The 13,351-nt window shown below is 33.8% G+C and overlaps 1 protein-coding gene and 1 long non-coding RNA gene across 2 annotated transcripts; both read right to left on the bottom strand.

Annotated features, from left to right (window-relative positions):
- Window positions 1-727: 727 nt before the first annotated feature.
- LOC145219341 (uncharacterized) lies at window positions 728-1,389 on the bottom strand. The gene is made up of 3 exons (XR_013857911.1): window positions 1,290-1,389; window positions 1,047-1,094; window positions 728-906 (listed from the first exon to the last, which is right to left on the bottom strand). It is a non-coding gene; the product is annotated as an uncharacterized LOC145219341 (long non-coding RNA).
- A 6,351-nt stretch (window positions 1,390-7,740) lies between these two features.
- LOC145219340 (uncharacterized) lies at window positions 7,741-12,166 on the bottom strand. Its single transcript, XM_080086715.1, has 13 exons — window positions 12,077-12,166; window positions 11,880-11,999; window positions 11,475-11,610; window positions 11,099-11,410; window positions 10,677-10,831; window positions 10,427-10,515; window positions 10,258-10,363; window positions 10,042-10,194; window positions 9,577-9,704; window positions 9,434-9,519; window positions 9,183-9,360; window positions 8,715-8,803; window positions 7,741-8,653 (listed from the first exon to the last, which is right to left on the bottom strand). Exons 1-13 carry the CDS (start codon window positions 12,164-12,166, stop codon window positions 8,550-8,552), a joined length of 1,746 nt encoding a protein of 581 aa, XP_079942841.1. The 3' UTR covers window positions 7,741-8,549.
- Window positions 12,167-13,351: the final 1,185 nt, after the last annotated feature.

The raw sequence follows: 13,351 nt of genomic DNA, 5'->3' as shown, positions 1-13,351 counted from the left end.
ATACCTCTAATAATATTCACATAAGTTTGCACACGAACTGTATCTGATACATTACAAATGCTGGCCTGCTCATGATAAATCTTTAGTTTAATTGGGTTAGATTCTTTTTCAGTGAAATGTTACAAACAATTTAACTGGATGGTCCCAAATTTGTTTATCGTTGCACTCATATGCATTGCAACATATACTGTTCATGGGATCAGCTACCAATCTTTTGAAACAATGGATTTGATTTTAAGCAGGAATATGCTGCTTGAGCGCATATAACATCATCATACCACTGTATCAATGTGCATTAAACGCTTACTTATTATCTACTAACTATATCAGTTAATAAATTATTTTGTGCACTAAGCGTTTTGGTCGTTTTCGGCTAGTACCGAACATATAACTGAAGCAAACAAACAAACAGACACCAAAATATCGATCTAAACTAATCATTTCGATGTAAAACTTTTTAAGTCCACGAAAAACCACGCCTCTTGCAATCTAACATGCAATAGAAACGCAGCAGAAATACCACAGCATTTGTTTGCTAGTACGAACGCCCTTGATGCATTTACAATTGAATTAATCAATAATGTAGCAAGCTATTACAACACATCATTATTGTTATTGATTAAGTAAATTTGGATTAAAGCGCATCCAATGTAACAATATACAATTGCTAAAAACATGAGAAATTATCAAAATACAGATAAAAAAATCAAACAATATAAATGCAATGCAGATAAACAACAGAATCAAGAATCAGTGATTAACTCGCGTTAAAATTTGTAAGGGAAAAGACTAGTGCAACAACTAATAATAAAACAACAAGGAGTACGATTACAGAAACTAAGACGATGATTACAGTTTTTGAAGACTTTTCTTGAGGTTGAATACTTGGTGAAATTGTAACAGGTTCTGCGTAGTATACACAATGAACATAAAAACGTTCATCAGGAGAAAGGGAAAACGTTAACAAACTTAGAACGGTAGTGAAAATTAAACTTATGGCCTAAATTGTTTTTGTTTTGTTTTAGGGGTTTTGAAAACTCACTTACCATAATCATGAACAATTTCAACTGTAGATTTCATTGGAACACATTCATCTGAAAAATAAGCCCTGTGTAAAACACTTTCATAAATAAAGTTTTTAGTACTTAATCCTTTATTACGTTTTTATAGTGCAAAATAGTGAGCCTGTTAAAGCTTATTAATAAAAATCAGTTAATATGGAATCGTTTTGCAAATCTAAAAAATATTTTTAACAACGATTGTTTAAATGTATTTTTCGAACGGTGTACCTGTTTTCTTTTTGTTAGTTGCAGCTTGTCGAATGTCACCTCGATTTAATCCAATATTTTTGTAAGCACCAACATCATTATTCTCATAATCATGATTCATTTTTAAATGTTGCCAAAATCTGCTGAACGGAAAAACAATTACTGGATTTCATCGTTAGCTACGTGGTTTAGTTAATTTAGTCTAGTATATATTTTGTCTTACACTCTCTCACATCACGTGTTGCTATGTAATCGTACAAGCTCTGGCTGCTACGCCCCATGGCTGCTAAGACTTATGACTGGCTGCTACGACTCATGACACAACCACTTCATCAGCCAACAACAGTTAGCTTAAACAGAAACTTAAAATATGTTTAATCGAAACGAAAAAGTATCGAAAATAAAATCGAAAAAAGTCCCACGCTTCATTAGAAAAATGAATTGTATATTTTGCAGTTTGATTCGTAATTGCAAGGTGGTCTTGGTCTGTGTTGTGTTTTCTACGGATTATAAAAAAGCAATTTGAAAAACTATTTTGTAACTTTATTGTAATTGATGACATTGCTTTTGGTACGAAATTTAAAGTAAAGTTCTTGATGTGTGCAAGGCATTTTGAACATATGCAAGAAGATTCTGAAATAAATTTTCTTCAAGGCACACTTGGAAATCACTCGCGATGCTTTAGTTAGTACATTGCAGTACGCAGAAAAATGAACAAAGAAAATGTTTAAAATATTCTGAACGTAAAGATCACCACTATAATCAAATCAGCTAAACTAAAACAGGGTCTCAACGACATTGGACAGTTCAATAAATCAGTTCAATAAACAGAAGCGAATAGTATTTATACTACCAACTTAACTTTTTAATATAGCACACCTTCTTTGTCCCTCAAATACATACTGCTGTCAATCCAAACAAGTGCGTACTTCCTTCAACACAGGTGTCGACAATCCTTGCCACGCGTTACACAGATGGCAGGTGAAATGATTACTCATGGCACGCCAGGTGACATCCTTCAAAAAATGCAATACTACTTTGATTTGTTTGGTTGGTTATTTTTGGCAGCATTGGTAGCATTGCAAAAAATTTTTGTGTTAATTAACTTTGTTTTTCTTATTTATGTTTGCAGTGCAAAAAACACAGAAAACGACTGCTACTAGCCGTTTTTATACAAATATTTCTTGAGTTCAGTATTTGCGAGTTAATTTTAGCGTTGACTTCTCTATATATACTACCTTGCAAAACTATTTTAGGAATAAACATGATTTTTAAAAAGTTCGCAGCAGTGAAGAGATGCCAAACCTGCTTTTTCGTTTTATAATTAACTTAGATTTCCGGGAGTAAAAGGTAGCGTTTAAAGTTTCTTCGAAAACACCAGTGAAAATCGTTTGCCAAAAAAACTAGACAAAAAGTGAATGAGTAATATATATCAATAAAACTGTGTAGACTGTGTAGAGTACAATGAACAGTTATGCATAAGCAATGTGTTGATGTAATCTTTAAACTTTTTAAAAAACCTACAAATAACGTAGGGTTGGGCATTTGACCGGTCAAATAAAATCTGGTCAATTGACCGGTCAAATACTTGTCAAATAGGTCAAATATCGGTCAAATACTATTCCCATTATTAAATTGCAATTTTAGTTAAAAGTTAGAAGTTTAATCTTCTTCTAAACCATAAGTAATGGAAATGAAGGTTTCAACTCATGTAAATTTGTTTGTGAAATAGGAAATGTTCAGTTTATATTATATTACAGACTTTTCCGACTGCATTGCATGCTTCATTTCATCAATGGCCCCACCTGTGTGTCTGTAATTTTCATTCAGTAATCACATTTGTGAACTGGATTCTCATAATATTCTATATACATCAGATTAAAGTCTAATTTTGACTGATATTTAACTGCAAAACTCGCTTATCCTGCTTAAAATCGTAATTTATGCTGTTAAGCTGTTGTCCATTCATGACAAAAAAGGAATATACAAAAGCTTGATATGTACGTACTTTATCCCAATAAGTACTGAACAGTAACTTATCTACAAAAATCTATTCTGGGCAATTATAAGCTAAATATATAGCTACAAACAATTTTTGAATCAACTATAGAAAAAAGGACTGTGGGCCTACAAGTTTACACAGATGGTTTAAATTACTTAGATTTTTTATCTGTCAGTAAAAATGTGCAACATTTGCAAAATGCCTAAGTAAATACCAATGAACTAACTTCCCCTCATGGACCTATCACACTCAAATTTATTAAGATAAAACGGTGCTAGAAGTGATCCATGTTTTTTAATTGCATTGGAAACCTTGCAAAGTTTGCCATAACGTAAATCAGATCTTAATTTCAAATGAAAAGTATATCCTAATTGTTATGGGATTTTTTTCAAATGAACAAAACACATCTACATTAGCTTAAAAATCACTTATTAATACAAGAGTATGCCCTAAACTGTTCTACCTGAGGGTTATTAGAAATGAATTACCCTTTTCAACGACCAAAAAGCAAGTCCAAGAAAATTTACCACATTTTATTTTTGAAATTAAAAATAGTATTTGACCGGTTAAATAAAGTGCTGTCAATTGACCGGTCAATTGACCGTATTTGACCGGTCAATTGACCGGCTTGCCAACCCTAAAATAACGTACCACCAGAAAACGCGAGATGTGACTCACCAACCTGATTCGTAATCGTGACTTAACTGACGTGCTTTAAAGAATTGGTGGTGTTTTCCCACTCGAAATCTCCTAGATGTGTTGAACTGCAATTATCAAACTATGAATAGGAGGTTCCAAAGGTTTTCCTGTACAGATTTGATTGCAACTATGCATTTGCCCAAACGGTCAGTGTCTTGTTATCAGCCCCTATAAGTCGTGTGCATAGTGAATATTAATTCTGTTTGCAAGGCAGCAGAAAAATTATTAACTGACTCAAAACTGGTAAGTAACTCAAAACTGGTTAAAGTTTATAGAGCTCTACATTTGCCAGAAAAGCTCTATAAACTTGATATTATGCCTAGCAGCAATAGCTTATATGTCAAATCTGGTATGTAACTTAAAACTTGTAGGAAACTGAAACTTGGAGAATAACTTAAAAACGGTAAGTAACGTTTGTGTTTGCAATTATAATGAAAAATCTATTTCCATACCCCACATTTGTTTTCAGCAAGAAATGCATGAAAAATATATAAACTACACAATTCAATTGCGTCATGTTGTAATTTACAGATTGAAGTGGATTCGGGTGATATTTTTACCCTTGCAAACAGGCCACAGCATTTTATAACAGCACAAATGAAGTTATGTATTACAATTCAATAAATCAACAAAGAAAACAATTACATCTACACAATGCCTAATCACGTCTTTTCAAAACACATTATCTACAATTTAGATTCAAATGAAACAAAATGTCATGACACAAAGTTGTCAAACATATGAAAAATGATTAACAAACTCATTTGGTGAATACACATCTGATATATCCGAATGTTTATTAATAATTGAAGTCTATTAAGGAATGGAATTTAGCGATAAAATATCATAATTGTTGATTCCAAGTCTCTCTGAGAATGAGAAAAATCAACTGGATTCGTTTCATTCAACGAGGTTTGCGGAAATCCGTTCCAATCTAATTAAACACAGACAAAATTTTAAAATATACAAATTACAAAAAAGAAAATATCAACTGTTTAAATTTAATTTCAAATAAATTACTTGTAAAATCATTACAGTCATCCAAATAACGAGAATCTGGGTTCTTCGTACCTCCAACACAAACGTACTCACTTCGCCAATCGTTCACTCTAAACTAATGTCCGTTTTATTTGACTGTTTAAACCAAATATTTGTAGCGGCTTTACTTAACAGCAGGACACATTGCGTAGACGCTCCCAGTTCGTCCATTAGCACGAAACTGAACAACACCGGTCGGTAGAGGTTTTACACTTGGTGGCAGCATCGAGTTAATCACTGAATCGTTTCCGATGGAAAATTTAACTGGTACTGAAAGTACGTCATCATCATAATAACAATCCGGACCTAGAAATGGACAAATTTTTGGCTTAAACTGATACTTTATTTCGCAGTTAGCAAACACAATACTCACACAACTGCTCTGATTCTGAGACAATTTCCAATATTTTGTCGGTAAAAGCATTGATCACTGTTTCGGGTATCAATCTTCCATCTCTCCTAAAGGTACGTTATTTTAAAAACCCCAAACGCCTTTTAAATGATGTCGGATTAAATCCAAATCAAAAATACCTCCAACTTTAAATATTACTTTACCTCGATATCATTGAGTAACCAAAAAGTATGTTGGATATGGGTTCTCTAATAAACCATTCAAAATAATAGTCTTCGGAATTAATATCGTGTTCAACATCTATAATCGGCTTACCAGATGATTTCCACATCTGTGTAATTTACAGCAAACAAAAAAATATTTTACAAATTAACGTTTCAGAAGTTAAATTTGTTTGATAAAGACAAATGTTTAACAAATTTGGATAGTTTATTTTTGGCTACAAATGAAATCGTGCTGTTTTCCTCTGGAAGTTTGATTGAGAGCTGTAATAGAATATTTTAAGTAACGAAACAAAATACCCCATTATTGATGACGTAAAACCAAACATCGCACAAGCTGGCATTCGACAAACCATTTCTACATTGTGCTTCATAATACAAGTAGAAATTATTGCGAGTGTGATTTCCTTTGTACAGCACTTTTCGATCGGTAGGGGGTCGATAAGAATGTACCTTTAAATACCATATATTAACAAATGTTTGGAGGTACAATACATTAACGGTATCTCACGTACCCAACATCTCAAGTTTTTGAAGCAGTGATCAAAGTTTCCCACGGCAAAGAAGGGATGCATTTTTCGACTCGATTGCATTATGCTGCCTGCATCGCAGTTATATCATTCAATACAAACGTAAACCTTCAAATGTGTAGGGGCAGGACAAACACGTTCAAACATACCTAGAATCTTTTCCATATGTAATGTAGCCATGTCGACAATTTGTTTCAAATGGATTAATGGAAATTGAGTCAGTGTGGCAATATGGACTAATCGAAAAGAAGACCTTTTTGCAATAATTTTGTTAGAAAAACGTACAGGAACTTCGAAAATTTGGTAACATACCCCCATTCCATATCTGCTACCGAACAATTCCTTCTCATAGAGAAAGGTATTATGGGAATCATAAACGTAAAAGTAGAAATCAGTAATCAGGCCTTGACCTCGATTTATTCCAAATACTTTCATAAGCACCAGCATCATTATTCTCATAGGCATGATTCATCCAAAATCTGCTGAACATATAACAAGTTACAAGATTTTACTTTCAGCCACGTGGTGTTGAGTAACTATGTGTTGTCTCACATTTACTCACATCACGTCTTCTATGTAGTCGTAACTTACAAACTCTTGACGGACTGCAATGACTCATAGCACAACCACTGTATCAGCCATCATCTGCCAACATGTGCCAGTTAAAGAAGAAAGTAACTATTTTTGAACAACTGTAAACTAACTATTTCATGTTTTTGTTACCACTAATCACGTTTACAAATATCTCATGCCTAATTACACACGTGTATCGCAATGTTTTCTATGTGCAATAATTATGCTTCTTTTTGTCGATACTCAAGAATTGCATTTGTGTATTTCGAATTGCCAGTTTGGGTGCCTTAAGTCATTATTGTGATTTGGAAATTTTATTGGTGAAGGATTGTGTGTTTTTGACGTGTGTGTGCGTATCTTGACATCTGTGCGAGCTTAATACGTTAACTTTCTGGTCTAACCTTTCTATGTTTTCACTATTTTCGTTATGATATTCTGTGCCACTCCAACAAACATAAATTTACGCTCGAAGCAGGAGTTTAGAAATCTGCAGTTTATCTTAACTGGTAAGATAATAAGTAATATGATATTCGATCTGCTGTTTTTTCAAAAAGTTGTATGTAAAAGTTACACATGCTGGCATTTTTAGAGTAAATACCTTAACCTATGCTTCAAACAGATGGGAAATGCGGCTTTTCATAATACAAGCGTAGCTTTTGAATATGCCACACCTTGTTTTTGCTTCGACTGTTCTCAAATGTCCAAACCAACAAGAACGTACTTCCTTTAACACAGGTGTCAACAATCCTTGGCACGCGTTACACTGATGGCAGTAGACACGATTAGTCATGGCACGCCAGGTTACATACGAATGCTTTTTAGAATGCTGTATAACACAATCAAAACCATTGTTTTTTTTATAGTGCTTATCAGCAAAATTAGATCTGTCTTTCTTTTCTGTTTTCGATTACCTGAGTCGAAACAGCGCCAAGAAGGCATTTAAAATCATTCTTTAAAATCATCCAGGTGTTCCGTATGGTCGACTAAATAAAGTCAAAACGTACCAAACAATCTTAGCTTTGTCACTTATATCAGTTCCATTTTGCCAAGTACATTACGTATTTATTTGCGCAAAAAGGTATGTTTATGAAATAGAAGGAACGAAACTTGATTACACGAACAGAACCTTGGCACGCAAAATGTGGCATTTCGTCAAAGTTTCAAAACTGACATGCAGGATTTAGAATGATCATACTTTTACGTTTTTTAGAATGATCATACTTTCAGGTATGTAATGGTGCAAATGTATTGTCAGGATCAGCATGACCTCATGTTTTCAGGATTACAAGAATAATTTCAGAACTGTTAAATTGCACGTTATTTGATATGTTTGCAATGAAATGGTGAATTATTTTGTAAATAATGCGTTGATTAACCCTGGAAGCAGACAAACAATAAATCAAATACACGATGAACACAGTATAATCTCACTTTACGCGATTAAATCAAGTTTTATAACTGTGGAAAAGCAATCCTGCAAATAAAATCGGAATGAAATTACACATACAAGCAATATGGAAAGGAAAAGTTCGACAACAGTGAAGGATGAATTAAAGTGATCTTTGTAGCAAAAGATTGTTTATCAAATAAATGTTAATTGTAAATTGGAAAAAAAAACTTTTTTTTGCAGCGGACAAAGTTGTGGAGAAAGCACAACTTTCATTCAAACCTGATTTCAAACCTAATTATCAATTAAAATTAAAATCAAACATTGGCAATGCAGCTAAGTAAAATCTAATAACTGCAGAAAAAAATATCAATAAATTTTATAAGTTGCATTGTTTGAGAAGTTTATTGATTTTAATTATTTTCAGTCGAAACTGCATTTGTCTTGTTATGAAAAACACGAGTCTATTGAATCCCTACTTAACGATAAAATATCATAATTGTTGAATCCAGATCTCTCTGGGAATGTGCGTACTCAACTGGAGTCGTTTCGTTCAACGGAGTGTTTGGCAACCCGTCCCAATCTGTTTGAACACAAACAAAATATTGAAACAAATGGTCAAATGAAAGCAGTGGAAAACCTACTTGCAAAGTCATTGCAGCCATCCAAGTAGGCAAAATCTTGATTCTTCATTCCTCCAATACATACAAATTCGCTTCTCCAATCGTTCACTCTAAACAAAATGCATTTTTTACAGAAATACCTTTGCCATACATCCAACCTATTTTCAAATTTCTGTAACAGCTTTAAGCCCACATTACTTAGAGAATGGTAAACAGTTCACCAACTGCAGATTTTAAATTAAATGACCATTATTAAGAAAAAGTATCTCTAAACATTAACATTTGTGGCTAAAATTTTCCAGTCCATCGTTTGTTTTGGACCCCTAATTGTACATATAATCCACAACGGCCCCTTTTTTTACAATCGCCCCAAAAAAACACTGGGCCACAACTGCTACTTATTTTTGCTACTTACATAAAAATAATTGCCTAACTTTAGTTAGCCATATGTAGGCTTCAACTGCGTTTATTTAAATCAGTCTCACTTACTTAACAGCAGGACACATTGCGTAGACGCTCCCAGTTCTTCCATAAGCACGAAACTGAACAAAACCGGTAGGTAGAGGTTTAACACTTGGTGGCAGCATCGAGTTAACCACTGAATCGTTTCCGATGGAAAATTGAACTGGTACTGAAAGTACGTCATCATCATAAAAGCAACCAGGACCTGAAACGACAAGCTTGTCAATCAGTCAAAATCAATAAGTTTGTTTGCTTTTTTGACAAAATATTTTACTCACAAAAATTTTCGGTTTTTGAAATAATTTCTAGTATTTTGTAGGTAAAAGCGTTGATCTCTGTTTTCGGTATTAGAATATCATTTTTTCTGTGGATTAAAGTGCTTGTCAGTAATATCTTTAATCTACTTCAAACACGTGCTTACCTTGAAATCATTGTGTAACCAAAAAGTGTGTTGGATACAGCTTCACTAATTCTCCATCCAAAGTAATAGTACGTGCTGTATTGAGAGTTCCTTAATCCAATATTGAGTGTTTTGGATGATTTCCAATCCTATGTGATATCGAGAAGAACAAAACTGTCAGTTACTGACTGTTTTAATTCCGGTGCGCATTTTTTTAACTAATCATTTACATGAAAACATCAAAGTTACCAAAATTTCAAAAACAAAGTATTTTACGCATCAAATAACAAACAATAATTCGCCAATCTTTTTGTTTCCCTGTTGTTTAGTAAGTTGACAATAAAAAACACTAACAAAACTAAAACTGAACACAACGTCTTATGTATCTACTTGGCGATTTTAAAATTAAATTTACTTACCCAGTATTACCGCCCCTAGTATGCATAACGCCTGCACACAAACTAAAAGGAGACAAACGCAATTTACCTCAAAATTGGTGACGTAAAACCAAACATCACACAAGCTGGCGTTTGTCGTCCCATATCTACATTGTGCTTCATAATGTAAAAAGAAATTGTTGAATGTGTGATTTCCCTTGTACACAACTTGCGAGTCAACTGCTGATCGATAAGTATTAACCTGCAAAAGTAAGAATCAAGAATCAATTTAAGGTTTAAAAAGTAACCACGCATTAATACCCACCTCAAAACTTAAGGAACTAAAGCAGTGATCAAAATTTCCCACAGCAAACAAAGCGAAGAATGGATACATTTTTCGACTAGAACTCATAATGTTACCAAGGTTGCACCTTTGAAGTTTAATAAAAATTTAACGCACGGAAAATAGCAAATAATCAACAAATTTGACTTACCCATTACCCAATCCGTATTTTATATTGCCATTTTGACAATTAGATCTATAGTTGTATGGGTAGCAATATTGATTTGCGTAAAAGGAAATCTAAGAAAACATTTGTTGTTTAAATTCTAACAAACATTTGTAACTTGAAAGATTTTAAATCAAATCAATACGTTTTACGGAGTTTTGTGGACTCATTGCTGTTAGCATAACGCATTTAAATCATATCTCAGAACAAAAAAAGATTCGACAAGGTTAATTACCCTCATTCCGTATCTGTTCCCAAACACATTATTATCATTGAGTCGATAAGAACTTAAACCGTAGTCGTAAAAGTAGAAATCGGTGATTTGGTTAGTGATTTCTGTTGATTTTGTAGCAAGTCGATCCAGCGTGGAATTCACATCGGGAAAAAAAGCTAAAAGTTGAGGTAAAAAATAAATATAAAATGAAGAGTATGAGGTAAAATTGACGTAACTTATAACTTAGGCATTGTATTCACAGACACAAACTTAAAGAATGTAGTGAATGATTCGAATCCCAGTAAATTTACAGACTCCATTGAAAGATTTACATTCATTGAAAAACGAAAAGCCAGCTCTCAGTTTTCTTGGCATTGGCGCTTAGCAACATTCAAATTACAAAAGCACATACCATTACTTCCTAAATTTATTTGTCTCCTCACCATTAGCTGGTTTTAATGGATAATGATCATTGAAAATATTACGCAAGTTTCCCCCGTAATTTTCCATAAACTCGTTCTTTGTTTGATATTGCAGGAAACTTTGTTTTCTGCTGACCTCCAGTGGTGTTCGGTTTGAAACATGACGTATCATAATGTCCTTTCCCTGCAAAATTGTCCCAGTTTGAAACTTATGCTCATGTTTTAATTCAAATATACTTGCCTGATATTCAAAATAAGCTTGACTTTTGAAATCGGATTTCAAGCAATCATTGATTGTTCCAAATATATTTGTGTTCATCCAATTTTGGTATTCTGGAATTTAAACAATCTGTAGAAAGTGTAATAATAGGGATTCAAGCGAAATGATCTCTTTTACCCAAAACATTCTCTTGATTGTTTGACGTCGTAAGAAACCACGATCCACCATAAGCTTTAGTCCTGTTGAAGTTTTTGTCGTTGATAGTGGCCGCAAGAATCCATCCACCACCAGCAGCTATCATGTCACAATAAGCCTGAGAACGAAATGCGCATTAGAAAATAATACGAACATTTTATATTGCTTGTATCTGTTTGTTATGTCACTATTTCTTATGTATTGGATGCTTTTGTTACAATTGATTACATAGGAACAATTAGTTATCCGATAAAAAAAACGTAATGATGTACATTTCTAAACATAGCGGACATATTTGGATTTGTTATCTGAACCAACCTGCGTTGAAATACAAGTTTTGTTGAATTTCTAAAATGGAACCAAATCTCCAATCAGCAACTAAAATACCTCAAACGGTGTGAGCGACGGTTGTATGACATAGATTCCATCTTTTAACCCAGCGTCTCTCAGTTCAACACACGAACGGGCAGGATTAAGGAATGTACCAAGGGGTGATTTCGCCAATTTCTGAAACAATTATAAAAAATACGAACAGTTTATAGTAAACAACATGCAAGTTGATTAATTTAACCAACATCACACACCTGGTCTCTTGTGAAGTTTAATATCTCGAAAACAAATCCCAAAGCAGCCAGTATTAAAATTCCACACACCAAGAGAATAATAACATGCATCAACTTTTGTTTTTTTGAAGATGGTTTTAGACTTTTGTCGCTCGATTGAAGCGTAACGTTTACTGCAAGATATAAACTTACATGCAGCAAAAGTTAAGATGGACATAAATTCATAACTGGGATCAGCCCTGAAGCGTCTATGCAGACCTGCAATCACGGCACACTCATATGTAAATCACAGCACGCCAGGCCCATAGAAGGCGCCATACCGAATCAGTCGGTCACCACCATATGGCAAGGCGTAGGCTAGAAAAATCTAGCCTGCGGTGGGATTCGAACCTACGACAGGAGTCTTTCCGGGACTCGCGCTGTTTCGGTATGGCGCCTTTAATGGGGCTGGCATACTGTGACATGCAGCAAAAGGCACATATTTTAGCTTGCGGTCTGAAAATTAGTGAGGAAAAGGGCCAAGTTCACAGCTTTATTTAAGCTTTGTTCAAGACAAAAGTGTTTACTGCAATTTTAAATAAAGTCGATTCAATCAATTAAAAAGTAAATACAAACGTTAGTAAACGCACATGAAGTAATTTTGTATGAGTTAATCATTTAAAATTTAACTTACCATAATCTTGTACAGTGTCTGCTGTAGGTCTCATTGTGGGGTCTCTTTCATATGCGTTTTCTGCAAATGACATAATGCCATGCTTGGGTTACAAAATATTAGGCTAACCAGGATTAGTTACAAGCATTTTTGTTTTATAACGTAACTTTTTAACGAGTTTATTGAATAAAGTTTGCGAAAAATGTTTTGAATTTACTTCCATCCATGGTACAGATTAAACCTTAATGATAAAGATAAGGCTGGTGTATACAAATTTGTGCAATAACCTACTTTTGGAAAGTAAAAATAAATACACCTGTTTTCCTTGTACTCGATGTAGCTTGTCGAGCATGTCCACGTTTAAACTCGATGGTTTCATAAGTGCTAGCTTCCTTCCTTACATTCGATTGATTCATGTTTAAATCATACCAAAACCTTTAAAACGTGTAAAAATATGATAATTAATCTGCAATTGCATTTAACCTTTTAAACTTCAGATTTGTTGCGGAGAACAGGTTTGGAAAATTTCATTTTTACACTGTGTCGAATAAATACTATCTACGTCACTAATGGTGAGTCCCACGATCGTACTCCCTCATTCCTTAATGTTTTCTAAGAACATTTGCAATATACTGCAAAGTTAC

The sequence above is a fragment of the Phallusia mammillata genome, chromosome 3 (assembly GCF_965637545.1).
Source record: "Phallusia mammillata chromosome 3, kaPhaMamm4.hap1.1, whole genome shotgun sequence".
Taxonomy (NCBI): Eukaryota; Metazoa; Chordata; class Ascidiacea; order Phlebobranchia; family Ascidiidae; genus Phallusia; species Phallusia mammillata.
This window is presented reverse-complemented; position numbering and strand designations above follow the sequence as displayed.

What these genes read in the sequence shown, in the direction of transcription:
- LOC145219340 (XM_080086715.1), bottom strand. Translation starts at nt 12,166, where the DNA reads ATGCATGTTATTATTCTCTTGGTGTGTGGAATTTTAATACTGGCTGCT. An exon ending in TTTACGTCACCAATTTTGAG is followed by an intron (nt 9,705 to 10,041) that starts GTAAATTGCGTT and finishes GATATCACATAG; the next exon opens with GATTGGAAATCATCCAAAAC. An exon ending in GCAATGTGTCCTGCTGTTAA is followed by an intron (nt 8,804 to 9,182) that starts GTAAGTGAGACT and finishes CATTTTGTTTAG; the next exon opens with AGTGAACGATTGGAGAAGCG.